Source organism: Populus nigra, chromosome 2 (assembly GCF_951802175.1).
Source record: "Populus nigra chromosome 2, ddPopNigr1.1, whole genome shotgun sequence".
NCBI classification, from domain to species: domain Eukaryota; kingdom Viridiplantae; phylum Streptophyta; class Magnoliopsida; order Malpighiales; family Salicaceae; genus Populus; species Populus nigra.
Genome location: NC_084853.1, coordinates 46,142,471 through 46,170,181, shown reverse-complemented (window position 1 = coordinate 46,170,181; position 27,711 = coordinate 46,142,471). Strand labels below are relative to the sequence as shown.

At 36.0% G+C, this 27,711-nt stretch overlaps 5 protein-coding genes across 7 annotated transcripts; 4 read left to right on the top strand and 1 right to left on the bottom strand.

Annotated features, from left to right (window-relative positions):
- The first annotated feature begins 225 nt into the window (after positions 1–225).
- Positions 226–2,668, top strand: LOC133681680 (homeobox-leucine zipper protein HAT3). Its single transcript, XM_062104790.1, has 4 exons — positions 226–714; positions 837–1,144; positions 1,246–1,325; positions 1,844–2,668. Exons 1-4 carry the CDS (start codon positions 552–554, stop codon positions 2,187–2,189), a joined length of 897 nt encoding a protein of 298 aa, XP_061960774.1. The 5' UTR covers positions 226–551; the 3' UTR covers positions 2,190–2,668.
- A 3,782-nt stretch (positions 2,669–6,450) lies between these two features.
- On the bottom strand, positions 6,451–9,318 carry LOC133681529 (actin-related protein 2/3 complex subunit 5A-like). The gene is made up of 4 exons (XM_062104590.1): positions 8,962–9,318; positions 8,803–8,875; positions 8,598–8,698; positions 6,451–6,767 (listed from the first exon to the last, which is right to left on the bottom strand). The coding sequence occupies exons 1-4, from the start codon at positions 9,063–9,065 to the stop codon at positions 6,632–6,634; spliced, it is 414 nt and encodes a 137-aa protein (XP_061960574.1). The 5' UTR covers positions 9,066–9,318; the 3' UTR covers positions 6,451–6,631.
- A 1,535-nt stretch (positions 9,319–10,853) lies between these two features.
- Positions 10,854–13,529, top strand: LOC133682627 (uncharacterized). Of its 2 annotated transcripts, XM_062106051.1 has the most exons (2): positions 10,854–11,150; positions 11,459–13,529. In XM_062106051.1, the coding sequence occupies exons 1-2, from the start codon at positions 10,869–10,871 to the stop codon at positions 13,313–13,315; spliced, it is 2,139 nt and encodes a 712-aa protein (XP_061962035.1). In that variant the 5' UTR covers positions 10,854–10,868; the 3' UTR covers positions 13,316–13,529. The 2 variants fall into 2 exon arrangements, with proteins under 2 accessions (XP_061962035.1, XP_061962034.1); XM_062106050.1 differs by having other exon boundaries at positions 10,866–13,529.
- A 3,184-nt stretch (positions 13,530–16,713) lies between these two features.
- On the top strand, positions 16,714–19,575 carry LOC133681364 (phosphatidylglycerophosphate phosphatase PTPMT2-like). The gene is made up of 6 exons (XM_062104397.1): positions 16,714–17,208; positions 17,302–17,424; positions 17,705–17,798; positions 17,986–18,068; positions 18,158–18,247; positions 18,751–19,575. Exons 1-6 carry the CDS (start codon positions 17,023–17,025, stop codon positions 19,132–19,134), a joined length of 960 nt encoding a protein of 319 aa, XP_061960381.1. The 5' UTR covers positions 16,714–17,022; the 3' UTR covers positions 19,135–19,575.
- A 962-nt stretch (positions 19,576–20,537) lies between these two features.
- Positions 20,538–23,776, top strand: LOC133681900 (peptidyl-prolyl cis-trans isomerase FKBP20-2, chloroplastic). 2 transcript variants are annotated; one of them, XM_062105089.1, is made up of 7 exons: positions 20,538–20,697; positions 21,628–21,718; positions 21,800–22,017; positions 22,112–22,221; positions 22,443–22,551; positions 22,712–22,788; positions 23,459–23,776. In XM_062105089.1, the coding sequence occupies exons 1-7, from the start codon at positions 20,643–20,645 to the stop codon at positions 23,576–23,578; spliced, it is 780 nt and encodes a 259-aa protein (XP_061961073.1). In that variant the 5' UTR covers positions 20,538–20,642; the 3' UTR covers positions 23,579–23,776. The 2 variants fall into 2 exon arrangements, with proteins under 2 accessions (XP_061961073.1, XP_061961074.1); XM_062105090.1 differs by lacking the exon at positions 20,538–20,697 and having other exon boundaries at positions 21,880–22,017.
- Positions 23,777–27,711: the final 3,935 nt, after the last annotated feature.

The following is a 27,711-nucleotide window of genomic DNA, read 5'->3' as shown; positions in this document are numbered from 1 at the left end:
ATAAATAGTAAAAAGACAGAAGTCAAAGTAGAGGGACCAATGCATCATTAAACCAAACGGAAAAGATACGTGGTTACAGTGTATAGAAAGTCAAAGCAACGAACCAAGGTTTGAAGAGGAGGAGTTAACCATGGTAACAAGGAAGGTTACGTGGAGGAGGAGTAAAGCCTGTCAGCAGGAGCTAGCCATACACAGAAAGCTAGCTTATCTAGTAGCATTGTACCATATATGATGATGATGATTTGAGCCAATAGGGGATGGCTGACACAAGCCATGATTGAATCTATACCCATCCGTCACTTTCTCTCCATGTATCTACATATCTATATGTATAGACTAGTCCCATCCTTTTACTGTACCGAGAATAGCAAAAGGCTGTGACACCTCAGGCTCCAAAAACCCAACCATTTTCTACCCTTCTTTTCCCTTTCTGCTCTCTCACAATCTGAATAAAAACCCCTGTTATCCCAGCTGAAAGGAGGCAGAAAGGAGTGTTTATTCTGATTGGGAAGACTGAAGCTTTGGCTCTCTGGTGTTCGAGAGGAGTGAAGATGGGTGATAAAAATGATGGACTGGGCTTGAGTTTGAGCTTGGGATTCGATGCTACACAACAAAATCATCAACAGCAGCCTTCTTTGAAGCTAAATCTCATGCCCGTACCTTCACAAAACAATCATAGAAAAACTTCCTTGACTGAGCTCTTTCAATCATCAGGTACTTGTTTCGTTTCTTGGGTTTTTGCTGGGCTCTAAATAAACAAGCTTATAGTACTGTCTTTGATCCAGATCTGTGTTTTGGATTAATTACATGATTCCCATTGTTTTTTTTTATTGCAGATAGAGCATGTGGTACGAGGTTTTTTCAACGAGGAATTGACATGAACAGGGTGCCAGCTGCAGTGACAGATTGTGATGACGAAACTGGGGTTTCTTCACCAAACAGTACGCTATCCAGCTTAAGTGGTAAAAGAAGCGAAAGAGAACAGATTGGAGAAGAAACAGAAGCGGAAAGGGCCTCTTGCTCTCGTGACAGCGATGATGAAGATGGTGCTGGTGGTGATGCTTCTAGGAAGAAGCTGAGACTCTCAAAGGAACAGTCTTTAGTGCTTGAAGAGACTTTCAAGGAACATAATACTCTTAATCCCGTGAGTAGTGTCATTTTTATTTATTTATTTTATCATGTTAGGGTGGTTTTAATTCTGGGTTTGGTGTAATTTGGTGAAGTGTGATGGTTTTGTGGTTGCAGAAGGAGAAGCTGGCTTTGGCAAAGCAGTTGAATCTCAGGCCTAGGCAAGTGGAGGTGTGGTTTCAGAACCGAAGAGCAAGGTGAGATATCCCCCCCGTCAGGGCTACTGTTTGTATTTCGAAGTAGTATGATCATCAAATGAGTTGATAAGGATGGAATTGTCTTCTTGGATGATCTTAAGCGGAAGACTCAATTTAGTGAGTGTTAATGAAGGGAAAGATTGTTGCCTCTATTCTTCAAGTCAATAGAATTTAATGCACATAGGACTATCAACTAGTTATAATTGCATCCAGTGTTTACAACAGCAGTCGTTCTTTGTGATAATGCGTTACCCTATTCATGGGTCAACTACATCTTGAGCAGGAAAAAGAAATAAATTCATCAGGTCTGAAGTTCAGTATCCATGCTTCTGTGGAAGTCATGTAATCTTCAATATCGACAAGTAGGGTGTTTTTGTTGCCAAGTAAATGGATTTGTGTTTTTACATTTTGTGATTTCAGAAATTACATATTTATTGTGATTTAAAGTGCTTTTGAACTGTTTTTATGCTGAGGAAAATGTCTTGGAAAGTGAACATTTTCTCATCGAATTGATGCAGGACTAAGTTGAAGCAAACTGAAGTCGATTGCGAGTACCTAAAGAGGTGCTGTGAAAATCTAACAGAGGAGAACAGGAGGTTACAGAAGGAGGTGCAAGAGCTTAGAGCACTGAAACTTTCCCCACAGCTATACATGCACATGAACCCTCCCACCACCCTCACCATGTGCCCTTCATGCGAGCGCGTTGCTGTCTCGTCAGCCTCATCATCTTCTGCTGCTGCCGCGTCCTCTGCTCTTGCTCCAACTGCCTCAACCCGCCAACCACAACGACCGGTGCCCATTAACCCTTGGGCAACAATGCCCGTCCACCATCGACCTTTTGATGCTCCTGCTTCCAGGTCATGATTGTTAGCTTGAAGTAGGGGCTATTTGGTAAAGATAAAATGGATGAAAGGATTTAGGATAAGATTTCCAGGCATCCACAGAAATTTGAGAGAATGTGGAATAGGGAGAATATGAAATAAGACACGATCAGTGGTGGTAGTGGTTAGGATGTGATTTTGTTGACAAGTCCAGGTTGCAAAGAGTGGACTAGTTGCAAAGTGTAGTGTTTATAAGTTGTAGGATGATTGGAAGGTGCGACAAAGGAATCCGAATACAATATCTCCCTGCTGATTATTGTAGGATTTGATGTAGACAAAGTGGCTTTACTATGTAAAGAGAATAGTATTTTAGTGATCCAAATGAAGGAATGAATTGAATGGTCATCCTATTAACAAAAAATGCTTCTATTCATCCTTCGATTATCGGTGGCTTTGGTGTATGAATGGTTGTCAATTAGCCTTGCTAAAAGATTCCAGCTTTTTTCTTGTGATTCCAAGCAATGTCTCCATGCTCGAACATTCTACCTAGCTAGCCCCATGTCCTGGAGCTGTTCTCCAATTGTAAATGTCAAATCTCAGACTTAAAGCTCATAGTCATGGTAGAAGAATTCCATGCCGGCCCATAATGTCTCTTATCCGCATTAGTTTGCAGCTAAACATGTAAGATGTTAAACATGGCTGGCTCCATCGATTCCTAGCTCGCTTCCATTTTCATTTCTGCAATCCTCTCTTCAGTGTCTGCTCATTCCTTGGTCTGATTACCATAACGTATGGTAGCTGAACGTTCATAAGTAGTGGGCAGTTTCTGTTCTTGCGGCCTAATAACTGAACTCAACGTATCTGGTGCCAGCGGGTCACTACAGTAACTGAAATTGTGTTTGGAGCTGGGGAGTTTCAAGACTGCATCGTGCTCGAAGATGAGACCTTCGTGGCTGTTTATTTAATTAATTATTTCACGATGAGAAACCACTCAGGTTCACATCCTTTATGTTATCTCTAGCAAAATCTCGAATCAAAATAACACAGAGAAGGAAGTTGTTGTTAAGGATTGTAATTATCCTCCATTCTAAAAGCTGAATTGTCCATCACTTTTAATCCAAACCATTTAATAACACCGGTGGTCTTCTAGGATTCTAACAACATCACCACCGTAAAAGAATACAGGCATATAAACAAAAAACCTTATTCAAATTTTATCTCTACAGCAATAGAATCTAAAGATAAAGAATAAAAGAATAAGAAGACAATAGGCAAAAGAGCATAAAAACCATATTTAAAAGTTGAGATTTGAATTTGAAACATGATCTCAGAAGCTGTCCCATCTCTCAAACCAGTGAACCACACCCTTATGGGTTGAGACCCTCACAGGAAGAGACTGTAGCTGCCCTTTCAGCAGTTCAGGCTATGAGCAAAACAAAAGACATTAAAAGAAAAGGCTTCCCTCCAAGAACCTAATGTCCACCCATCACAAAAAAATTTAAAAGAAGAGGCAGAAAAAACTTCTGGTTCAAATGCAAGGCTGTGACGTGCTAAAATCTGAATATGATTACATCGCCTTGAACACAAGAAAAAGCTAAAAGCTGATCGAATTTAAGTCGCCTCTGATTTCATGGGTGATTGTGTCTTGGTCCTTGGACACTATGCCAGTACATTTATTTATACATCTAACGATGCAGAAGGGACATGGAAGTCTACAAGGCAAAAAAGACGATAGACACTGAACATCTAACGATGCAGAGAAGACATGCAAGTCTACAAGGCAAAAAAGACGATAGACACTGTTATCTATACGTGTAATCTAATTTCAGATCTCCTTTTACATTGATTCAGAGATGAAGATTCAAGAATCTGTCTGATAGGTAGGTAACTGGGCAGAAAATTTAAGATTTCTGGGACAAAACAACAACATGCTCGGATAAAATATGAAGCAAGAAAACTGATGTCCTTGCCACGAGCTTTGAGGCGAGGCAAAGCTTTTTGGAACAAGACCCTCAAATTTTCTTGACATCATCATCCTAAAAAAATTTACTACGTAATTCAACGGTGTTTCACATTTTAAAAAAATATTTTATAAAATAACACAGATAAAAAAATAATTAAAAATTTAGCATAATTAAAAAAGTTGTAATTTACACATGTAACACGCGAGTCACATTTACACATGTAACACGCGAGTCACATGTGATATTTGCGATATTTTTAATAAGAATATTATGGGATAGTCTATTTTACCATAACTTCCTGCCTAAAAAAATCAATTCATACAATTAGAAATAACCAATTGACCACGATATATTTCATCTTATTGATACCTCCACGGATAATTATTATTGCTTCTAAATAATTAATACACACACACACAAATATTAAAAACCAATTAATAATTATCATTCATAATAAAATTAATTTTGTATTTAATAAATGTAAAATAATATTGCATATCAATCAATTTTATTGCCTCTAATATCATAAGCATAATGCATCAGATTGTGTGAACGTATCACAAAACTTGATCAGGTCGGTGTAATGAAACAACTCATAATGGACAAATATTATATCATATATGTATCTATAATAATCATTAGATGTCATTCTTTAAAAGCACGATCTCTCTTGGCATTCCGCATAGATCATTGTAAGATACATGAAATATGAACCACTTTCCATCGCGACTACCCTAGTTACTGTTTGTTTTTGATATCAACATAATATGAAATCTGATGAAATAATCCAAAATGTCACATTATTTTGTCTGAAAAATGCATATCAATAATATCAAAACAGTGCAGTGAAACTTGTGCTAATCAAATGTCAAATCCCTCATGACATATAGATGAAACTTAAAATATTAAGTTCTTTGTATAAGTCATTCATATAATCTATCAAAACATATAAATAACCAATTGTTAGCATTTGCAATATAATAGAAAAATAATTGAAGTTGACATAATTTAAAACATAAAAAACAAAATTACATTATTTAGTTTCACAAGTTTTTCTATTATGATCCCTTTGATTATATATGTCATATATATTCAATGAATACTCCTTTTTAGCATTCATCTCATTATGTAAATGAGTGAATTTTCTTTAACTCTTATATGTCCGCCATCTAATTGAGCATTCATAAATATCTAGACCAGTATATGCAGACTACAATAACGTATCAATGGTTGAAAACTAGAACTAGATGCATTTTTATAATACAAGTTGGAGTAAAATTCATCAATAAAATATATATAGTTCATATTTTATGAAGTGCAACATGTAATTAGATATGAACATGAGCAACAATAAAATTGTTATTTGTCACAAATATAAATTGTTTCGTTGATGGTAAATGGTTTTTCACATTTTTCTTATAACACCATCTGTTGAAGGAGAAAATTAGAGAAAAGGGAAGAAAGGCATGTCTCCGTCTTTAATTCAAATCCAAAACAAGTCATAGATGGCATCTTCTGCAACTCATATAACTATGATAGACTCTTAATTATTTTTTAAAATGCATTAACTCATATAATTATGATAGATTCTTAATTATTTTTTAAAATGCATTACTTTATCATTTTTTTACCATGTTAAGAAAAAAAAAACTCGGAGTTTTCACATTGATCTACTCCAGATGCAGTCAAACTTTGTTCAACCAAAGCCACCTTTCTCTGTGCACAGATTACGGAGCCAGCTCTGTAGATAACGAAGGATAGTAAAGGGAACCAAATCAATCTGACCATCACTGTACCGAAACCGAAAGTACACGAATCTTACATTGTTTGGTATACACTACTTTCTCTGTCTACTCAATTTCTTGCATAATTCTTGTATAATTTGATTTTCTATAAACACCAAGTCTCGGCTTCTAACTAGATTATATACTGCGTTAGGGAATGCGGTCAGCCGTGCAATTGCTGCATTCCCAAACGGGTTTTAATCACTCATCCAGACTAGAAAGGTAGATTATCAAATCTTCACATCCAGCTAACGTGATTGCAAGAGATTTTCCAGAGTACTCAGATATGAAAAACCATCATAATTCGATAATTTCTGATCATTTTGACATCCACGCTACTAGAAAAGCCATTTTGAAAAGGCACTCTCAGATGCGTTACCAAACACATCTCTGTGAAATTCAGGCCGTATATACAACAACAAATTCAATTCTTGCAAGCTTTCTCTAATGGGAATTAATGCATGTCATCCAGTTTCAGTTGCATTTAAATCGATTCAGAGATGAAGGTACACGAATCTTGTCTGATAGGTCGGTAGCTTGGCAGATAATTTAAGACTTGTAAGAACACCTACCCGCTCAAATAAAATATGAAATAAGAAAACCGGTACTGTATTGCAAGCTTTAAGGCAAGGCCACGCATTTGGAACATAAAACCCTGACAGCCCCTGACATGATCATCATTCATAATTAAATATTACACAGATGGATAGATTTGCATTTTGGTATGTATGACACAGTCAAACGGTATTCACAGTGTCTGCAAGGGAACGCAATATGCAACCCAGTCCAGCCTTTTCTGTTAACTTTTCATGTATCCGCAGGCATTGGTCGCATGTGGGCCGATCTCCAGTTGACAATCCCCTGTACAAGTACCTGTGGATTATGATACCACTGAATTAATGTTAACTGCAAAACGCTACACAAAAACCATGAGAACGGAAAATAATAGACCACACAAAATGCTACATTGAGATTCATCCATTCTTTTTCCTTCTGGGAGTTGCTAGTGTTTAATGCAGGAAAAGAATACATCCTTTAATATGTCCAGACATTGTAGAATATAGAAGGCAAAAATAACATAAACACCAAAGGGTCTAATATAACTCCTCACTAATGTGAACTGGTAATGATTTGGTAATCATGCAGCCATTCACATCCATATTGCTGAATATGTGAGCTATTGGTATTAAGTTCAGCCAAAAAGAAGAAGATCTAAGCACCACGGCTTCATTTTTACTTTTGAAGTTCATGCTCAGAGCTTTTACTCTACATATATCAGGTAAGGATCCAACAACATGTACCGGGATGAAACAAATTCTTCCAGAGTAGAAAACAAAGGCAACACAAATATGTTCAGTCACGCAGAAAGCCAATTATGGACAGGTGTAACAATTCATTGGACAAGAAAAATGACCGATCACATTAATTGAGAGGTATATGACGATGAGTCAAGATTTCAGTTTATGCCATCTTCATGTACAAATAGACTCAAATAAGCTCTAAAACTGTAATTGTATCAATTGTGGACAAAATCAGTTCCATTCTATTTCTCCGGACAAGATAGCCAAATAATATACCAAGAAAAAACAAGGAGGTCTTACAAGGAGGCTTTGAAAGAAGTATGATGAATCAGGATATCATTTTGCACATGGCCTTGATCTTATTCTCAAGGTAATTATGGTTTAAAGAACTTTAAGCTGGTTCTCGACTGTATTTTAAATTTTAAATCAACAAGTTTAAGCTGGTAAACAGAGATCCTTTATCTCAAGGAACTGTTTTCTATCGATCGGCATAAGATGCAGGAGAAAAATAATTTCTCCAATCAATAAAGACTACCCAAGGGCTGGGTTAAGATGAAAATCCAATGGCAATAATATTGGTCTAAGGAAAGAAAGGTGTTTGTGAGAGGAGTTTTTGTTTTCAGGAATGACCACTCCAGCAGAAATGTCTTGACTCTCAGCTGGTTTCATTCTTGTCACGGAACAAAGGGAAAATATTACAAATCCCAAATTATTTCAAGTTTAGAACTGCACATTCAGAACTAGAAGCTTGAAATTGATCAAACACCAGTTCATGAATAATACAATTACACCATAAATAAGTTCAAAGGGTGAAATGATAAAAATTCAAAATTATCAGAAGAGGAATAAGTTAAATATCTTAAACAAGCAGAAGAGACCAAAGAATAGTTTCCAGGAAAGTGACAGTTGAAATGAAGCAACAATCTTTCATTTGAAGAATCCTTCTATGGATTACAAAAGCCAAAAAATTCCAAAACAAGCCCCACTTGACCTCTCATTCACAAGCATAGACCCTAAACACAAGGAATCATGACTAAATCACAAAACAGCCCAACACCATCTCACATTCTTATAAGGTTGCAACTTTTGATGGCTTAGCATTCCGAAAGAATAACCAGATTAAAAAAAATACATATAAGGGACCAAGTCCTCTGATTCATCACCAAAACAGACTTGAAAACAAATGCCATTAAAGTTGAGTGTCGATTAGTCTGCAATCGACAGTAATATCACACAACTTAAATTATGATCAATATTGAGGATGCCCAAAAGATCGAGTTGAACTAAACTACCACTCTCCTAACTATAAATGTAAATTCAGCTGATGGGCCAAGTAAAAACAAAAAATAAATATATATATAAAAAATAAATACAAATGAAGAGGAGAAGGAGAAGTACTGACTTCATGAGAATATCATAGTACTCAGGATCTAAAGCAGAGAACAATGAATCCACATCTTTTATTGCCATTAGCGCTCTGTGCACCACTATCCAATTCGCTGACTACAAAAAGAAAAAAATCAAAACTTTCCCTCGTAGATCTTTCAAAAATAAAAAAATAAAAAAAAAAGAAAAGGAAAAGGAGAAGGAAAAGGAAAAGGAAAAACCTTGCATCTCTCATCTCGAGTCTTTGGAGGCGATCCTTCCAGAGCCGTTTTGAGAGCCTCAACAGGTCTGCCCCTGTGAGAAAGAAACAAAAAAGCAGTCCCCGAAAGTTTAATAGCAAAATAAAAGACAGAGAAATTGAGATCTTGGTAATTACTTACTGTTTAAGTAGGCTTTCGATCTTGCGAGTTTTGTGTTCTATTCTTGTGATTATAGCCTCTGCCTCTGCGTTCTCTGCTTCCACTATCTCTCCTCTCCCTGCCATTCTCCTCTCTCTCTCTCTCTGAAATGAAATTATCGGGGGGGGGGGGGGGGTTAATCGTTTTTAGCTGCGGCGGTTAGCGGTTGAGCCTTCGGCGCCGTGCTTTTCCTGTTTTCGATTCAGCTGGCGATGGTTTATGATCGTTCCTTAATGGGCTAACGGCCTCTGGTTCAAAGTCATCGCGTGCTCAATCGTTTCTAGGTCATAATTATAAGCCCCGATCCCAGTTCACCCTGATTTGGGATCAACCTGATTCAAGAACCTGTTATATATGGATTATATGGATTTACTTGGGTTAATTTATTTAATTTAAAATTAATTTTTTAAAAATAAAATCTATAATATTTGATTAAAAAAATAAATGTTTTCACCAACCCAATTTAGCCAGATTTGAAATTGATAAGTTGCCGAGTTAACATATCAAGTTAGGTCATGTCTAAATTTTTTTTTCCTGTTTTTATTTAAAAAACAAAAAAAATCATTTATTTGTTTTTATTAATTTTTTTAAAAATCACATTTAGAAAATACAAACTAGAAAATAATGATACAATAAATGGAAAATCAAATAAATATGAAAAGTGTTTTAGAAACTTAGTGTAGCTGGTGAGAGTCTTGAAAATAATCTTGCAAAAAAAAGACATCACACCACCCTAATAATAGAAAGTAATTGATAATGAGAGCAGAGCAGATAAGGCAAGTCAGCTTCAATGATATCGGATCTTGGAGTAGACATTAGACAAACATTTTATTTTTTTAAATTGGTTTTTAAACTATTTTTTATATAATAAGTATTAAATTAATGTTTTGAAATATTATTTTAATATGTTGATATAAAAAATAAAAAAAATATTATTTTAATTTAAAAAATACTCTTGGCCTGAATCATTGGCCAATAATTTACTCTTGGCCTCTCCATTTATTTTTCTAAAAATAAAATCATGCTGTTAACCTTCCACATGTAATACAGCTAGTCCACCAGGGCATGCCCTGCCAGTGGTGTGATTTGGCCTGAGCTGAAAATTGCAAATACATGAATATATATATATATATATATATATATATATATATATGAAAAAGTAATAAAATTCCATTTCCGATTTCCAAGAAAACAGTGGCCGATGAAGACAAAAATTGGGAAAAAAGAGAGAAATATAATCAGTTCATGGACCCAGTTCTTGACTTTAATTCCCATTTTATTATTTACAAAGTTTCCCGTTTACGTAAGCAAAATACATTGATAAATTCATGAGGTTGGTACGGTGACAAGTAGTCTTCTTCTTTGCTTAATTTTTGAAATTAAAATATTAAATCTAATATCTAAAAGATCTATTAAACTTGTTTTAATTATAAATTAATATAGAGAATATGATTTTAAGATTGTTATATAAAGGAATCAAGCTCATACAAGCTAATTTTGTTAATTTATTTAAATATAAATACAAGTAATATAATCTCAAGACAATGTAATAAAAAATTAATCTCAATTAAAATATAAAATAGTTAACTCATCTTGAATTGATTTAAATTTAAAAAATAAAAAAAATTAATTTGGTGTCCTCTTATCTAAAATAAAGGTTAACTATGACGCAATCGTTTGAATTTTTTAATTAAAATAATGTTATTTTATTTTTTTAAAAAATATTAAATTAATTCTCTTTTAACTTTATCGACACGTAAACCGGATTTTACCTTAATCGGGTTTTAAAGCGATAGTTTTGGCCGTTGCCTTGCCTCAACCCAAAAGGGCCAAAACAATGGAAGGAAAGAAAAGGACAACCCCGTCATTTAGTACAAACGGTCACAATAATGACACTTTTGAACTCGCCTCCTCCTTTCTTCTCATCACGGACCTCACCCCATGTTCTCCTTTCCTTTCCTTCCCTTCAAAGTCTTCCTTCCTTCACCTCCTCTTTTCCCCATTCCCACACCCACCAAACAGCAGAAAAAACCTTGTTTCTCCATCAATGGCAGATCCAGTCTCATATTCCAAGCCCCATTTCCCACTCAAGGAGCTTCACAACTCTAAGCCCGTCACCAAAATCAATAAGTCGTCGTCGTCGTCGTCATCTTTCACTAGTCGCGTCCTCTGTAAGTCTCTCTTTTTCGTGCTCTATCTTGTTCTTATTCCACTATTTCCTTCACAAGCTCCTGAATTTATCAGTCACTCTACTATTTTCACCAAACTCTGGGACCTTGCTCACCTTCTTTTCTTTGGCCTAGCTGTATGTTATGGCTTGTTTAGTAGTAGAAATGTTGAAGATTTTGACTTTGAACCACCACCCCACTACTCCGATGATTCACAATCATCTTATGTCTCTAGAATTTTTCATTTTTCTCCAATTTTTGAGGATGGGTCTGAAAATTTATCTGGGTTTGATGACAAAAATGTGTACCAGAATTGGGACTCACAGTATTATAGAGGTGAGTCAATGATTCATGATACCAATGGTCTTGAACTGAACAAAATTGGACAACGGTACTACAGGGGTGAGTCTTTGGTTGATGTTGCTAATGGTAATGAACGAAACGAGGGTGGATCTTCAGATGCTGAAAATGGCTTTGATAATTCAATTGAGAATGGTGACAGTAATGTGGTTCAATCTTGGAATTCCCAGTATTTCCAAGTTGAATCAACAGTTGTAGTGTCTCAACCAAACTATTCACTCGATGAATATGGTAATCTAGGACAAGCAAATGGTTACAGGCCACTAGGATTGCCAGTTAGGAGTTTAAATCCGAGGGTTAGGAATCTGGATAGTCCTCAATTTAGTAATGGAAGCGAGTCTGGTACAAGCTTGTCGGGCTCGGGCTCGGGCTCGGGCTCGGCTGATGGTTCTGGAAGGAGTGTAAAGGAGAATGATTTTGGTGATATGGGTCCTACGAACTTAGAGGGGATGCTTGATGAAACTGTAGCCTTACCTTCCCAAAGTCCATGGCGTCCGAGATTTGAGACAAGGGAAATTAGAGAGAAAGTGGGTTCTTCTTCTGGAGGTTATTCACATTTTAGGCCTCTCTCAGTGGATGAAACACAGTTCGAGTTTCTCAAATCGCAGTCTTTCATATCCACAACATCTTTGTCATCTCAAGGGAATCCAGGCCCTCAACATCTCGATCCTTCACATTTTAGACCTCTCTCAGTTGATGAAACTCAATTCGAGTCTCTCAAGTCGCAAGCTTTCAGATCCACAACATCTTTGTCATCTCAAGGGAATCCAGGTCCACAACACCTCGGTCCTTCACATTTTAGACCTCCCTCAGCTGATGAAGCTCAATTCGAGTCTCTCAAGTCACAATCTTTCAGGTCCACAACATCGTTGTCATCCCAAGGGAGTTCAGCATCGTATTCACCAACGACGCTCTCGCCCTCACGTTCTGTTTCTTCTGAAATGCCAAACTCTGAAACCGAAGAATTAGGGGAAAACAAGAGTTACCGTGCTTCTTATCCTCCTACTTCTCAATCACCAACAACCAGGAAGGCTGATGCTCCATTGAATGCATTTCATTTGAGGAGATATAGTAGTGGCTCTTTGTTCCAAAAGGATTCCCGGAGAAGCTTGAAGGATGAGTTGAAGGATTTGAAAGGGAAAAGAAATGAGGATACAATGGGTAGTAGAGAGGCGGGGCAGGCTTCTTTGAGATCAGTTCAGAAACCTGCAACAAGAAATGAGGATACAATGGGTAGTACAGAGGCGGGGCAGGGTTCTTTGAGATCAGTTCAGAAACCTGCAACACCTGTTAAAATTTCATCACTAAAGGGAAAATCTGTTAGGACTATCAGAGCCAGCCGATATGCTGCAGAGACAATAAAAGCTGGAGAGATGAGTAGAAACCACATTGATGATAAGGTTGGAAAAATATGCAATGAAGCTCAGACAGTAAACATGGGAAAGGATGAAATGGAGAGAGGACCTGATAATATGTTAATCGGCGCCGATAAAAAGAACTCTGATACTCAGCATCACATGTCAAAGCCAACTCTTTCGAAGTATAAGAAGAAAGAAAATGAAGTAATTTCAGAGAGTGTTACTGCGGAGTCCACAGAAGACTCAGAAAACGAGAATGATATCTCTCGAGTAAGTTCAGATGAAGATTCCGCTCCGCCCATCTACAATGATGCAGGAGACTACTCTAGTGAGGTTGATAAGAAAGCTGGTGAATTTATAGCCAAGTTCAGGGAGCAGATCAGGCTTCAGAAAGTAGCATCTATTGAGAGATCAAAGGGCAAGCGCATGAATGGTACTTATGTTAGGTGAAAGATAAGCCTATACTGCTCCCAGATAGCTAACAACATGGAGACCAAGTTGGTTATTATTCATTTTTTAGATGGTTTTCCTTCTATTATCCATATTACTCTGTGTTCTAAATCTACTATTGTAGATACTATATACAGTTCTCTTGGAATTGTGAAGTATGAGTATCCACCACTTGATAACACAATTAAAGATTTCAGGTCTTCGTCTGATAGAATTCTTCAACCTTCTAGCTATCCTGCATTACTTTGACATCTATTACACTCATAGGATCTCCTTAATAATTAACACACGCCATTCTCATGCCTGCCTTTGTGTTTGGTTTTGCATCATTTACCGTGCTTTGAAAAGCAGAGAAGATGATTGAGATTCTCAGCAAATGGTGTTGTGTCTGCTATGCTTGCTGCGTGTACATATTAGTTATCTCATGTTAGAAGGATGGCTCTGAAAGGGTTTATGATCATCTAGTGTTGTTCAAGCATAGAATGTGACAAATGAGATTAGGGTTTCTGTGAAGTTACCCAGAACCCTATTGGCATTTCTTGTCTGACCGGGGAATGTACTTCATAGGAGATGGTTGAGAGTGTTGTGAATAGTGGAGTTCTTTACTGTTCACTGGGTAGGAAAGCGCAGGATCAATTTAAAAAAATTTTAAAATAATTTTTTACTCGGAAATAAATGAAAATAATATTTTTTTTTATTTTAAAAAATTAATTTTAATATTTTAAAAAATAAAAAATTAATTTTAAATAAAAAATAATTTAAATTTTCATGAAAAACACAATTTCAATTGAAGTTTAGTATTGAAGCTTATCGCGAGTGCTTGAAGGAAAAAGCTTATGCTACACATAAACTAACTAAGGAAGAAATATGATTCATAGTGTTTGATATTGTGATATTATTTTTTTAAAATATTATTTTTTTAAAAATACATCAAAATAAATTTTTTTATTTTTTAAAATTTATTTTTAATATCACCACATCAAAATAATATATATATATATATAATTTAAAAAAAAATTATTTTTTTAAAAGTGCGGCATTGCAAATAAAACAAAACAAAACTGCTCTTAATAAGTTTCTGAAATAATCTTTTACCAAGCAGAGGTATGGAAGCTGTGGACAAGGCCTACTAATTTGGAAATATTCAAGAAACATGATTCCTTTGTCAGTTAAAAGACATGTTCCATACTAAATTATAGTTTTCTGCATCTATGTGTGGTAATTGACACTTTTGAAATATCCCTCTTTAAGTTATTCGTGAATAAAAAATCTGCTGCTATGTTTTTCAGTTGAAGGCTTGCTTGAACATTGTCTGGTGCCAGAGTGATTTGTCTTAAAACAACTCCTGCGGTTAATAAATTAACCAAAGATTTCATAACATGAAAGCAGGTCAGTCTATTTAAACATCAATGGGAAATTCTCTCTGTTTTCTGCTAGCAAGTTTTGCATCAGAATGAGATCAGCATTCATGCATAGGGATCATAACTTGTGCAAGGCTTTCTAATTTTGATTGTTCATACATTCTCCACTTGTTTTTTCAACTACATATATATATATAATCATCATCTGGCCTGATTTGTTTTCTCCGTTATAGAGCTACCCCAGATGAAAGAAAAAAGATCAGCATATAGTTACACTCTCATGCTTGCAGGTATTACTTTTAAGCAATTCTTTGATCGTAAACATGAAGAATCAAATATAAAACATGATAACATCATGATTTTCATAATCAAATAATTATTTAAAGAAAGCTTATCTTGATCTATAGCAAGCCTTTTAAAGGATTTAAATCATGGATGTAATTTGACGAAGAAAACAATTTCTCTCTTATAACCCTCAATTGTTTTACACTTGTTTTTTATGGAATTATGAGATAGAGCCCGTATCAATTTTTAGACTCTTGGTATACCAGTCATTAAATAGTCAATTATCTCCATATATGAAGCTCATATCTTGCATTAAAGCCAGCAGCTTGTTCTATTTCTACCTGTATGAGCAGCTAGCATGCGAGGCATAAAATTAACTTAAAAGCCATGCCTGTGTTCATCAAGACTTGAACCTTGCGTAGGACATGATCATAAGCACAACCACTCATAACTTTTGTTGCACTCATTCTACGTCAAGTAAAGCCCCCCACATCTTGTCAACTAACTCAACTAAATTCGTTCCAGTCGTCGTTGAGTCTCCCCCTTCAAATTCTTGGTAGTTGGTGTATCGTGCAAGTGAATTTTATAGCCTCATGGGAAGCATCTTCGTATGCATAGGATTCTGTCCCACAACTATTTCCTCGAGTCTGATTGTGACTGACGAACCACGTTTTAAAGTCGGACCTGATCGTGCCCAGTGGGTGGGGGACAGAATAGGAGCTCGCAGGAGTACTGGTTCTTGGAAGAATGTTTGGACTTCCAATTTTATGAAGCGTTGGGTAGGAAGAAGACCATGGAAAGGTTGCAGTCTTGCAGAGATGCATACCCAGAACGTCCATCAAGCGCTTGAAAGTTGTGGCTATGTGGATATGATGGCTGTAAACCAGTGTTTGATGGTGTTAAGATATTTTGATGCTATAATATATATTTAACTTTTGGAGAAAAAACCTCAAAAGCCTTTTTTTTATATATATAAAAAAGCCAAAAACCTTTGTTTGGCTTGAAACTATTTGATATTTTTGTTAAGATATTTTGATGCTATAATTATATATATTTAACTTTTGGAGAATAAAATAAGGTAAAATAAGATTTCGATATTGAAAATGCAAATACATGAATGAGTAAACACTAGGCATATTTTGATTTGCGCTTGAAACTATTTGATTTAAAAAATTATTAAATTAATATTTTTTAAATAATTTTAATTTGTTAATATAAAAAAAATCCAAAATAATATTATTTTAAAATAAAAATACTTTTAAAAAATATTATACACCACAATATATATCACATGCTAAAAACTTAAAAGATCTCGTTCAAGGTTTTTTTAATTTTTTAAATTTGAATCTCTAGATCAAATATACCATCCGAATATAAAAAATACATAGCTCTTTAACAACATTCAAAAAATGATTTTATCTTATAATATATATATATATATTAATTAATTAAACTGATTTGATGGTTTTCATAATAAGTGGAATAAAAAATTATAGAAAAAGTAAAAATTAGAAACAACCAATAACACACACCTTCACAACAAGAACTTTAGTTTAACAATAAAAATAATCGCATAAATTAAGAGTGTCTGGAAATAAAATAGGAAATAAAAACTCTTCTAAGAATAAAATATGGTAAATCCTTTGACTAATCATTTGAAATAAAAGAGAGGCAAAAGAGACGACGACGTTTTAATGACGGGTCAAGAAAGGAAACGCAGTCGTCATTACACAACCGTTCCTTTCCTCCTACTTTGAAACAGGAAAATTCCAAATCCTTGTAGAAAGCGGGGAGAGAGAGAGAGAGAGGAAGAGACAAAAATAAACAAGGCAAGGGCAGCGTACCTTTCGCTTTCCATTGTTTGCTGAGAAAAAAGGCAATCCAATCCACAAACCCAAAAAAAAAAAAAAAAAAATTAGAAATTTCTTCAACGAGATCCTCTCCTTCCTCCTCAAATCAACCATGAAATCAACCAATCGATTCTCAATCTTTTCTTCTTGTAATCCGTAGGAGGTTATTTCTACTTGTTTCTTTTCTTTTTTCTTTTAGGGTTTTGTGAAGATGTATATCGAAGAAATAAAGGTGGGAGATCAAGATGACAATTCATGCAGAAACGTTGTCGTTTTGGACGCGAAGAGAGTCTTGGTAGGTGCTGGAGCTCGTGCTCTCTTTTACCCTACACTGTTGTACAATGTTTTGAGAAATAAGATTCAGTCCGAGTTTCGTTGGTGGGATAGAGTCGATCAGGTATGAAATAAATTATTTTATTTTATTTTATTTAATTCAGCCTTACTTGATGAATACTGACTGACTGACTAAATTGTTTTTGATTATTTTCAGTTTATATTGTTAGGAGCGGTTCCATTTCCGACAGATGTTCGAAGATTGAAGGCATTAGGTGTGTCTGGAGTGGTTACATTGAATGAATCATACGAGACTTTGGTTCCTACATCACTATATCATGTGAGTTTCTATGTTCGGTTTCTGGATGTTGTTATACGCAGGTGTTGATGAATGTTTAGCAAATTATTTGAAGCTACTCTTGTTTATGCAATTATTATCGTTCTTGGAGAAATTATTTGCTTAAATGGACAGTGCTTCCGCTAAAAGCCAACCTATTTCGCAAATTGTTGTGTTTTAATTGTAGAAAAAAGAGGGGAAAAGAGTTTGTCTTTGTTCTTTTCACTTGGCTATGCCTGAGTGTTGAAATAGCACTTATGTTTGCTGTTGATTTGTTTTTTAGGCTCATGATATTGATCATTTGGTCATTCCGACAAGAGACTATCTGTTTGCTCCTTTGTTCAGTGATATATGCCAAGCTGTGGATTTCATACATGGTAAGTATGTTCTTAAAGTTCATTTGCTAGCCTTTTATTGTTCCTTTCACGCTGTTTATCTCTTGCAGTCAACATGGTATTGCTGTTGTGTTTTTGTTTTGCTTCCCCTTACCAGAGAGAGTCATTAGTAACTGCGTTTATTTGATATTAACATTCCATTTCTTTATTTTTGTTGTGCTTTATGAAGAAAATGCCTCTCTTGGGAAGACAACATATGTTCATTGCAAGGCTGGTAGGGGGCGCAGTACAACCATTGTTCTCTGTTACCTAGTATGTATAAATTCAAACTTGACTTATCGAATGTCTTAATTTTATTATGCCTTATTTTTACCTGCTTGAGATTTTCTGTTACTTGACAGGTGGAACACAGGCACATGACGCCCAAATCTGCGTACGAGCATGTGAGATCTATTAGGCCTAGGGTACTTTTGGCCTCTTCTCAATGGCAGGTATTGCTGATAGAAGTTTCATGGGTGCATCCATCATTTAAATTCATTTGAACCCTTCTATGGATTTGCAACAAACAAAGAAAAACACACGCTACACACACACACACACGCTGAGGAATCTGGACTAAGAAGAGCATGCTCTTACAAGCTTCACTCCAGCTCAAATGACTTGGATTGAGCGGAAGACAAGAATTTATGATTAATGAACATGAATCTGGACTAAGAAGAGCATGTTTTTAAAAGCTTCACTCCAGTTCAAATGACTTGGATTGAGCGGAAGGCAAGAATTTATGATTAATGAACTGGACTCTGTTACTAACTTATACTTTAACTTTGTGCCTATTTTGATCATGGAACTAACTGTATTAACTGTTGATCTGTCATTTTCTTTTCATTATTTATAAGTACAATCATCATTTTATCGGATAGAAGATACCTTTTATCTTCATTCTATAATGCTTGGGCTTCTGCTAAAATCATTCTGTGTTAACTCCTGTATACAGGCTGTTCAAGACTACTATCTTCTCAAGGTAAAAAAAATTAGTATCCCTGGCTGTATGATAATGCAAAAAGCATTAGATCTTCCAACCAAAGAGGATGGAAAACAGGACACCGCAGCTTTTGATGATGGATCTGCTGTGCTGGTAACAGAATCTGACCTTGATGGATATGATGCTACTTGTGCCTTGGGTGTTGTGGGTAATGACATGTTGAGAGAGCCAAGCCTGGCTTGCAAGGTTCAGTTTGCTAGTCAGGCTGCTATCTCCAGACTTTCATGCTTGTGGCTTGGGTACCAACCCGACCAGAAATCCTCAACAAAGAAACTCAGAAGCTCCATCAGGGCTAGTCAGTTGAGTAGCATTACTGTGGACATTCGGGTCTGTTGAGATATCAATACCTACCTAGAGTTAATTTAAGAGTTTCGGCGGGAGTGTTGATTTAAGAGTTTCAGCGGGAGTGTAATTTAGGAGTTTCATTTTTTGTATCTTTTTATCCTAGAACACAACACAAGTGAATAAATGACAGACACAGTTTCCTCCTTTGTTTTCCTCCCTGTTTTGATTTTTCCTAGTTTGAGAGTCTTGTGCAAAGCGGAGGACACGAAGAAGAGTACAGCATCCATTTGTTGTTCTGCCTGATACATCTACTACTGCAAGATGGGCTATTTCTTTCTTTCCAGGTACAAAGAAATGGCTGGTGATAGTGGTCACAGGTACCGTTTCTTGTATCGAGTCTGAATGCTGGTTCAAGATTGTACACGTACATGATCAAACATGCTTTTTCTTCGAGCAAATTGGATTCTCTTCCCCTCCCTTTTGATCTTTTTATCAACTTTTGTTCACATTTTAAAATCTGTGAACTTTGATACTTCTAGGCTCTAGCCTTGCAAATGCACAGTTGGTATGGATTGTCCGATGCTTCTCTAGACCCCGCTCTCCATCTATGAATTGGGCCTGTGACGAAAAAGTGGCGGTGAAAAGTTTTGTTACCGAATGAGTGTAAATTCTAATAAAATTATTTCGATGATCGAGTCCTTGTCTATGTATAAGATCAGATCCAGACTCAAACCATTCTAAGAGATCTGGTGGTGAAGAGTTGGGATTTGGGAATGCTTTGAAGAAAATGTTTGTTGAATCAGAAGATTAAGCATCTTTTGAGTCTGTATTGTAGAGGAGTAATCTTAGAAAGATACTAAAATAAACAGCTGTTACAATTGTCAAGGAGGTTTGTTTTCGCATGGTTAGAGATCTAGATCTTGCCACGTGTCAATGTCAATCTGGTTCAAGTTATTTGTTTTAAAAATAAACTGAATTTGTTACTTGTAAGTTTTCTTCCGTCTATTTAAAATTTTAAAGTATATTTTATTAAAAAATATATTAAAATAATATATATTTTTTAAAAATTACTTTTAACATTAACATATCAAAATAATTTAAAAAAATTAAAGCAAAGAAAAAATAAAATGAATTTTTTTTTAAAATGTAAAAATAAATTGGCATACAGTAGACCGGATCGGATCTATATTGAATTTTAAAATTAATACTAATGGAAATTTATTTCCAAAGATTCTCTTTTAACATGGAAACACAAAAGGAAAGAAATATTAAAACATAAATAATTTGATATGACAATATACGTTAAACATAAACGGTATGGCAATTGGCAAGTTAGTGAAGACGATTTTTTTATTTTCATTATTGCAATATTCGACTATATAAAGGTACCGTAGACAATGCCTAATAAATATTTTTGCTATTAAAACTATTTTTCAAAAAAAGATGTGAGAGTTTCCTTAAAAAAAAAAAAAAGGAATAAAAAAAGATGGAACAGAACATGAGATAACACCACGAAGAGGTTTTAACAGAAAAGGCCCATCCTGTGCTTCACAAAAGCCATGCTGACAGCAACCTCATCGTTCTATCCTCTCCTGTCTAAGCCATCTTCTCCTCGTAAGTCTGCTTCTCTCCCTCTCTCTGCTCCTGCAAGTGCCTCGTGTTTATGTTTTCTGGGTATCTCTCAATTGCCCCCTCTATCAAGCATGGTTATTGTCCTTCTCTTAGTAGAACAAAGTCGAATGATATAATTTTGTTTGTGCTTATAACATCTACGGATGAACTTTGCTAGCTCTTTCTTCTTTTTTGATGAATCCCATGCAAACTGATGCTTAAATTTCCTTGCGATACTAATTTTACCATGTTGGTCTTAGCTTCCTAGTCTTCTTGTGTTAGTACACTGGCAGTAAGTAGGTGTGGAGGAAGTGAGATTTGTGGTGGGTGCTAATGTGAATTATTGTGGTGGGTGCTAATGTGCTTGTTGTGGTGGGGGAATGCTTATTCCTCAAACGTGGAAGTGAAACTTGTAATTGGTGCTAATGTGAAGTGATTTATACGTCTTAATTTGGAAATAATTGGATGTGAGATATGATATCAATCTAAGTGCCTTTTATGTTATTAAATGAGATCTCAATAATATAATTTTATATTAATTTTTAAAATACTTTTTAAAATAATTTTTTTTAAGTTCGAAACTTGAAAAACTTCATTATTTACTTGTGCTTGTTGAATTAATTAATTAGAATGAAACGATAAGGTTTAAATTTGTAATTTTTCATCATTAAGCATCTAAAATTATTTTAATTTAAAAATTAAAATTTTTAGATGAATTCTTAATAATGTTTTTATATTACTTTTTCTAAAAGTAATAACATATGTGGAACCCAAGAAAGTTGCATTTACAATAATCTGAGGCTACAACGTTGGAATATTTAATAATTTATAGTTTCCTTTTGCCCCTTGGGAACCATACAAGTCCGGAATTGATTTGATTTTTTCCGTATTCCTGTATCGAAATAGTTTTTGCTTATGTGAGCTTTGTGGCAGACATAAACCTTATACCATGTCCTGCTTTGGGAGATCTCTTTTCTTTGAAGAAGCGAATGGTACGGTGTTGTCACAACTTGAATGATGATGGGTGAGTGGATAATAATAATTCCTTGATTGCTCTTATTTTTAATGTTGTCTGTTTCTATAATCAACAGTATATATATGCCAGAATGCAGAATGGACATGTAGTATTATGTCATGAAGAGAAATTGAGGCGTAGGTTCCTCCTCTTCTTTTCTTTCTCATCAGGCTTGCTTTCAACTTTTCCTTCTTATGGAAAGACAAAGAGCAAGAACCCGTATGACGAAAGACGCTTGCTGGAACAAAACAAACGGATCCAGAAAGAGAACAATGTACCTGAAGACTTCCCAAGTTTTATCAGAGAAGGTCCGTGCTTGTGAAAATGGGACAATTTTATTTTTCATTAGGTTTATGTACAACACGTGGAATCGATTTCTAATGTTTGGGGAATGTTATTCAGGTTTTGAGGTTAAGGTAGTAGCACCAGAGAATTATATAAAACGTGACTCAGGGCTTATATACCGGGATTTTGAAGTTGGTGAAGGTGATTGCCCAAAGGATGGCCAGCAGGTTTTCTTTCATTTACTTTGAAAGTCACTCTTTCCTGATTTTTTATGTGGATTTGAGATATGTCAACCATTTATAAAAAAACTAGAATAGTTTCTGATGAATGTCCTACCATTACAGCTGAAATTGATTAATAATCTCAGGATATCAACACTTCATCGAATGATATATCTATAAAAAATATGTTCAGTGTTGAGCTGCAATTCACTCTAGAATCTTTGCAGGTTACTTTCCACTATGTTGGCTATAATGAGTCAGGTCGTCGCATTGACAGCACCTACTTACAGGGTTCTCCTGCGAAAATCCGCATGGGCACTAATGCATTGATTCCAGGTGAAAAGACAACATCCAGAATTTACTACAATCTCGTGTGCCTTCTATCTCGACTATCAATAAAGCTTCCTCATAGTCCCCCCAGCACCTGCTTGTCTTCTTATCATTTCGAACTAAAAATTGTACACAATAAAGGTAGTTAACATGGGAACTTTTTCAGGATTTGAGGAAGGAATTCGAGACATGAGACCTGGGGGGAAGAGGAGGATAATCGTTCCTCCAGAACTCGGGCCACCGGTTAGTTTCTTAAATTGCCTGCCTCTCTATTTGCATAATTCAGCACCTCTTCATCCAACACCTCCCCACCCTCCCTCCTTTCCTTGATCAGTTTTTCTTCCTTTTTATTGATCATATGTGTCTGTCCTGTGGAAATAGTAGTTTAAGGATAAAATAGAAAAATAAAAGTAAGAAAAGAAAACCTAAATGCGACACTCATGATGCTTCTATTCTCATTCCTTCCTTGAAGCTGAGGCTAAATACTCCCATAAAATGCCATATCCCCTTTTACTCTTTCCATGATTGCTTCACCTGCATGTGAACTGCCAATGTAGTATGGTCAATAACAGTTGTGTCGAAAACTCCACAAACTATTATTTTCCTGGAATTTTTAGAACATTTCTCAGTAAAACGAATAAAAGAAATTGAGTACCATTATTACCATTCCTTCATCCAAAAAGGAAAGGAAGAAGAAATGAAGATATTTCAAGATTATTGGGGGGAAAACTGAATTCGCTCTTGACATTGGATGCTATTCAGTTATTCACATCCAAACTTGTTGCCAACTATCCAGACCATGGGTGCTTCCCTGGATAATATAAATTTTACAGTCATTTCCTTCTCAATCTAAATCTTCATGCTCTGATTCTTTATTTAAAAGAATTTGTTGATTCCCTCATCCTTTGTACAGGTTGGACCTTCCACTTTTTTCAGCTCAAAACAGTTCGAAGTTTTTGATGTGGAACTTCTCAACGTTAAGGACTGTCAAAGGAGGACTATAGGATTTTACTCTGATGTTGTGTGCAACTGACAGGCTTTTGTGAAGCCTTAAAAAGACAATTTTGTTGGAACATTATCACACTAAAAGTATGTCTTGCTGTGTGGATTTTACCTTGTCTAAGAAAGACTAAATTAGAATTTAGCATTCGAGTATGTAGGAAGTTGTTTTCATATGATGACCGTAGAGTTTCAACAATTTTCAGGAATATCATTATTTACTATTTCATAATTGAAGTTTTGTAAACCTTTAGGATATTGTCTTGGATGATAAATGGGTTTGGTTCTCATGCTGCCATCTCTGATTTGAAACCAAAATGAAGACGTGAGAGAATTTTCTCGTTAATACTCCATCTTGAATGTGGTTTCAACGTGACAAAATTAGGCTCGGGAATATCCTAGCTCTTGAAAATGAAGTTTTATTCGGTAGGTTTTCCTATATTCTTCGAATTCTTCTATATTATAGGTTTCAGACTACAGCTTGGAGTTGGTTTTCCTGTTTCTATTAGCACCTTTTTTCTCCCTAGTGTCAACCAGATCTTGAAGTCAGCATGAGTAGGGCAATGGAGAAAGATGCCACAGGCAGGAAGGAGGAGGAGGAGGACTTCGGCACTGGGTCACTCTCTTTTCTAATGATAAGTATAAAAAGGAACACCCAAGTGCTGATTAACTTGTGCAATAACAAGAAGCTTCTTGCACATTTACATCATATGGTAGTGTGGTTGGCAGCGGAGCGGCTTTATCCCAGTTGCCGGTCTCAGGCCTATGCTTTATTAGGTGATGACGTTGTTATCGTGGTTTGCTTCTGAGTTTGACACTGAAACATGGTTTTGGAAAATGTCGGAGACGTTGACAGTGGAAAAAGCTGGGAAAGGCGAGGAGAAAGCTCGAGCAATTAACAGAGAAAGGTTCATCAGCAAGATGTTCTTCCGTGGGGATTCTGTTATTGTTATCCTTAGGAATCAGAGACTCGCAAGATGTTTTTTTGCATGGAACTCCTCTACATGAAGAATAAGGAAAAGAAAGGAAAACAAGTAGGTTTTCTATGTTTTAGTTTTCCTACGAATATTAAGATTTGGCTCAGGATGTCAGGGCCACTCTCTGTTCTGGTAATATCACGCTAGACTTGAAGGAATATGATGCTGTGATTATTGGATAATTGGTTTTTCTTTTTAGAGTTGGCTCTCTTGCTTTTGTATGGTTGTCGTTCATTAATCAGCCCTGCATTATCGTGATTGCAGTATGGTCATGACCTTGAAGACTCTATCTAGCTATAATAGATCAAAACAGCCTTTCTTCTTCCTTTTGGTCTAACATGATGATCAGTTGCATAGTTATCTGCAGCTTTGTCCTGGCCTCTTAAGACCTGTTAAAAGAAACTGTGAATTTTGCAAAAATATCCGGAGAGCAGATAGAAGTTAACAAGAGAAACAGAGTTGATGCCGCCATTTCACCAGCCATTGAACTTTTCAGAAAAGACAACGGAGCCATGCTGAAGGTCGGTAGTCTCACTGAATTGATGAAATAAACCAACAAGAAGCAAGTGAAAAATCTACACTTATCTATTGCCATGTTCTGGGATCTCCAAAACCAAAAGGATGCTATACTATTGGTTTCTAATGACGGGCTTGATAAATAAAGGTCACTTGTGCTAATAGCCATAGCTTATTTATACATGGGTAGATACAAAGTTGTATTTGGTTAGTATTCTAGGATATATAAAAGCGACAGAAACATGCTTAATTAGAGGAACGAAAATAAAAATATAAAATAAATCTGTTTGTGAGATAATTTTGGAGTGAATTTCTATTATTTCAAAGCAAAAAGTACATGAAGACATGTCCTTTCTCTCTCAATTGTCTTTGTTTTTTATGTTTGGAGATAGCATCTAAACGCTACCCAAAAGATCAAATTCTACTACAAACAACAAGGCATATTCTAAGATGAAACTATCTAGTTGCTTCTGTTGGATCCCTCTGATAAATAATCGACTCATCTGAACTTGGTTTGGCATGGCAGAATGCATATATTCCAATCATGATAATGCTGAGGGCAACAAACCTCACCCGTGCTTCATCGTGCAACTGCATGAAGGAAAGTCAACAATCATCATTAGCTAGTTTTTCTAAAAGAATCATTTCGATTCCAGAGATTGCAATTTGTAAGGAGGCATTGTTTGTAAGAATGATTCTTTAAAAGTGCACCTGAGCAAACAGGAATATGCTGAAGAAGATGCAAGCAGATGGCACAATGGGAACCCTGGGACATGAAAACCCTGGAGGGTCTTTGTATGTCTAAGAGAAAAATAAATGGAAGTCACAACAGAAGTGGAGACAATCATGGAGAAGAAGAAAGCCACCTCAAAGAACTGGTAACTATGTAGTCTACCTTAAGCAGGAGAGGCCTTGCTAGCCCAATGACAAATACCAGGCAAAATGCCATTTTTTAACTTAATAATTAGCCTGCCTTTGTCTACAATTATGGCCAACAGAAAATTAAATAGATAAAAGAAAAAAACCCCTCCCAAAAAAAGAAAATTCAACAGGGAAATCAAAAGGGGAGTATTTGCTTGATGATGATGCCACTAGTGCCCCAGGAATTTTATCAGGCACCAAGAAATTCAATGATTCGTCATGCCCGAAACAGAGACCCGCATTCCGAAGCCAGCAGTGTTCTCAAGACTTTTTGATTCATTTCGATAACTACCTCTCATGCTCTTCAACTGCAACTAAGAATCAGTGTTTCACGTGTGAAAAAAAAACAAATAAAGTTCTCATCAAAGCAATCTAAAGACCACCCTCCCCCTAGAGACAAGAACTCACCACCACCTAGGTGACAGCATGCTTTATTTAATGGCATTTCGTCAATGTAGAACAGAGGAATCGCAAATTTAATCTCCATAACATCAGGATAATAGTGTCAGATTTTACCCTATTCAGAGATGCTTTACACCATTATCATGCAGTATGAAACTAGAAAGGATAAATATTCCACGTATGACACAACAATGAGCAGCAGCAGCAAGTATGTACAGCTGCCACAGCCAGAAAAATAAATGAAGCACTGAAACGGTGGAAGAGTCCAGCAGCAAAACTGCAGCAGGCAACTGTGATAAGGAAAAGAACACCTTCCCTCCACGCTGAAGTCCATCTTGAAGAAACTTGACTCGTCATCTTATCCTTCCAGAGAAGGGTTACGATGCATGCTGAAACAACGGAATAACATGTCTGCAACCAGTCTAATACAATTTCAGGTGCATATAACCCACTAATAAAAATCAAAGCACTCAAGCACTACTGATGACAACAAGCATGGAACCTTGATAATCAAAATGCTCAAGCACTGCTGATGACAACAAGAGTGAAGCTTTAAGAACTCAATTCCTGCCTATCACACAAACACATCATTGAATGCCTTGCCGTTTGTGCTTCCATCCATATTGCGGGAACTGGCAGGCACTCTGAGATGTGATTGGTAAGTGCAGGTAGCAGTATTAAGGAGCGTCGTAAAAGGGCTGTCGTAAGTCCAGCAACAGCACCTATGCTGATGAAAACAGAAACATATTTGAAGCCCCTGGAAATAAAAGCCTCAAACAAAGGAGCGTCTTCCCCCCAGAAGATAGTAACGTACCATCCCATTGATCACAAAACAGGCTCCAAATACAATGTGCAAAGCATTTGAAAAGGCTTCGGATGATGCCTAATGGCAAGTCACACTAAAAATCAAACAAAACAGGATAACAAAATTTATACAGTCAGATTATGTTCATTATGCTTAAAATCATGATTAGAATTTTGCATATTTAGCACCAAATCAACAAAACATGACTGTGGTCTCCTAGATTCGTCAGCTGAATTTGCAACCGCATCAAACCCAACATATGCAAAGAACACTACAATGGTGACCGGTTTGGAACATCAACCTCGAAAGCAAATTTATCGAAAGAGTTCCTCCAAAGAACACTTCGCCACCATGTCCAATCCAATTTGGAATAATATCTTTAAAAACTGGGAACATCTCTAAAGATCGTAACAACATAACTTGTTAAGCTTCTTGCTATACTAGCCGCCTGACGTGATAATCAATCACCAACTGCCCAAAAACAAGAAAAACAGTGAGCTCATTGAAAGCTGGATCTGCATGCAAGCATGCTCCTCCAACAACAGC

Excerpts from the sequence above, each read along its gene's own strand:
- LOC133681680 (XM_062104790.1), top strand. The coding sequence starts at position 552 with ATGGGTGATAAAAATGATGGACTGGGCTTGAGTTTGAGCTTGGGATTC. Across the intron at positions 715-836 it reads TGAGCTCTTTCAATCATCAG|ATAGAGCATGTGGTACGAGG; the intron begins GTACTTGTTTCG and ends TTTTTATTGCAG. Across the intron at positions 1,326-1,843 it reads TTTCAGAACCGAAGAGCAAG|GACTAAGTTGAAGCAAACTG; the intron begins GTGAGATATCCC and ends GAATTGATGCAG.
- LOC133681529 (XM_062104590.1), bottom strand. The coding sequence starts at position 9,065 with ATGGCAGGGAGAGGAGAGATAGTGGAAGCAGAGAACGCAGAGGCAGAG. Across the intron at positions 8,876-8,961 it reads ATCGAAAGCCTACTTAAACA|GGGCAGACCTGTTGAGGCTC; the intron begins GTAAGTAATTAC and ends TCTTTCTCACAG. Across the intron at positions 6,768-8,597 it reads TACTATGATATTCTCATGAA|GTACTTGTACAGGGGATTGT; the intron begins GTCAGTACTTCT and ends CATAATCCACAG.
- LOC133682627 (XM_062106050.1), top strand. The coding sequence starts at position 11,027 with ATGGCAGATCCAGTCTCATATTCCAAGCCCCATTTCCCACTCAAGGAG.
- LOC133681364 (XM_062104397.1), top strand. The coding sequence starts at position 17,023 with ATGTATATCGAAGAAATAAAGGTGGGAGATCAAGATGACAATTCATGC. Across the intron at positions 18,069-18,157 it reads CCATTGTTCTCTGTTACCTA|GTGGAACACAGGCACATGAC; the intron begins GTATGTATAAAT and ends GTTACTTGACAG. Across the intron at positions 18,248-18,750 it reads TGGCCTCTTCTCAATGGCAG|GCTGTTCAAGACTACTATCT; the intron begins GTATTGCTGATA and ends TCCTGTATACAG.
- LOC133681900 (XM_062105089.1), top strand. The coding sequence starts at position 20,643 with ATGCTGACAGCAACCTCATCGTTCTATCCTCTCCTGTCTAAGCCATCT. Across the intron at positions 21,719-21,799 it reads CACAACTTGAATGATGATGG|AATGCAGAATGGACATGTAG; the intron begins GTGAGTGGATAA and ends TATATATGCCAG. Across the intron at positions 22,018-22,111 it reads CCCAAGTTTTATCAGAGAAG|GTTTTGAGGTTAAGGTAGTA; the intron begins GTCCGTGCTTGT and ends AATGTTATTCAG.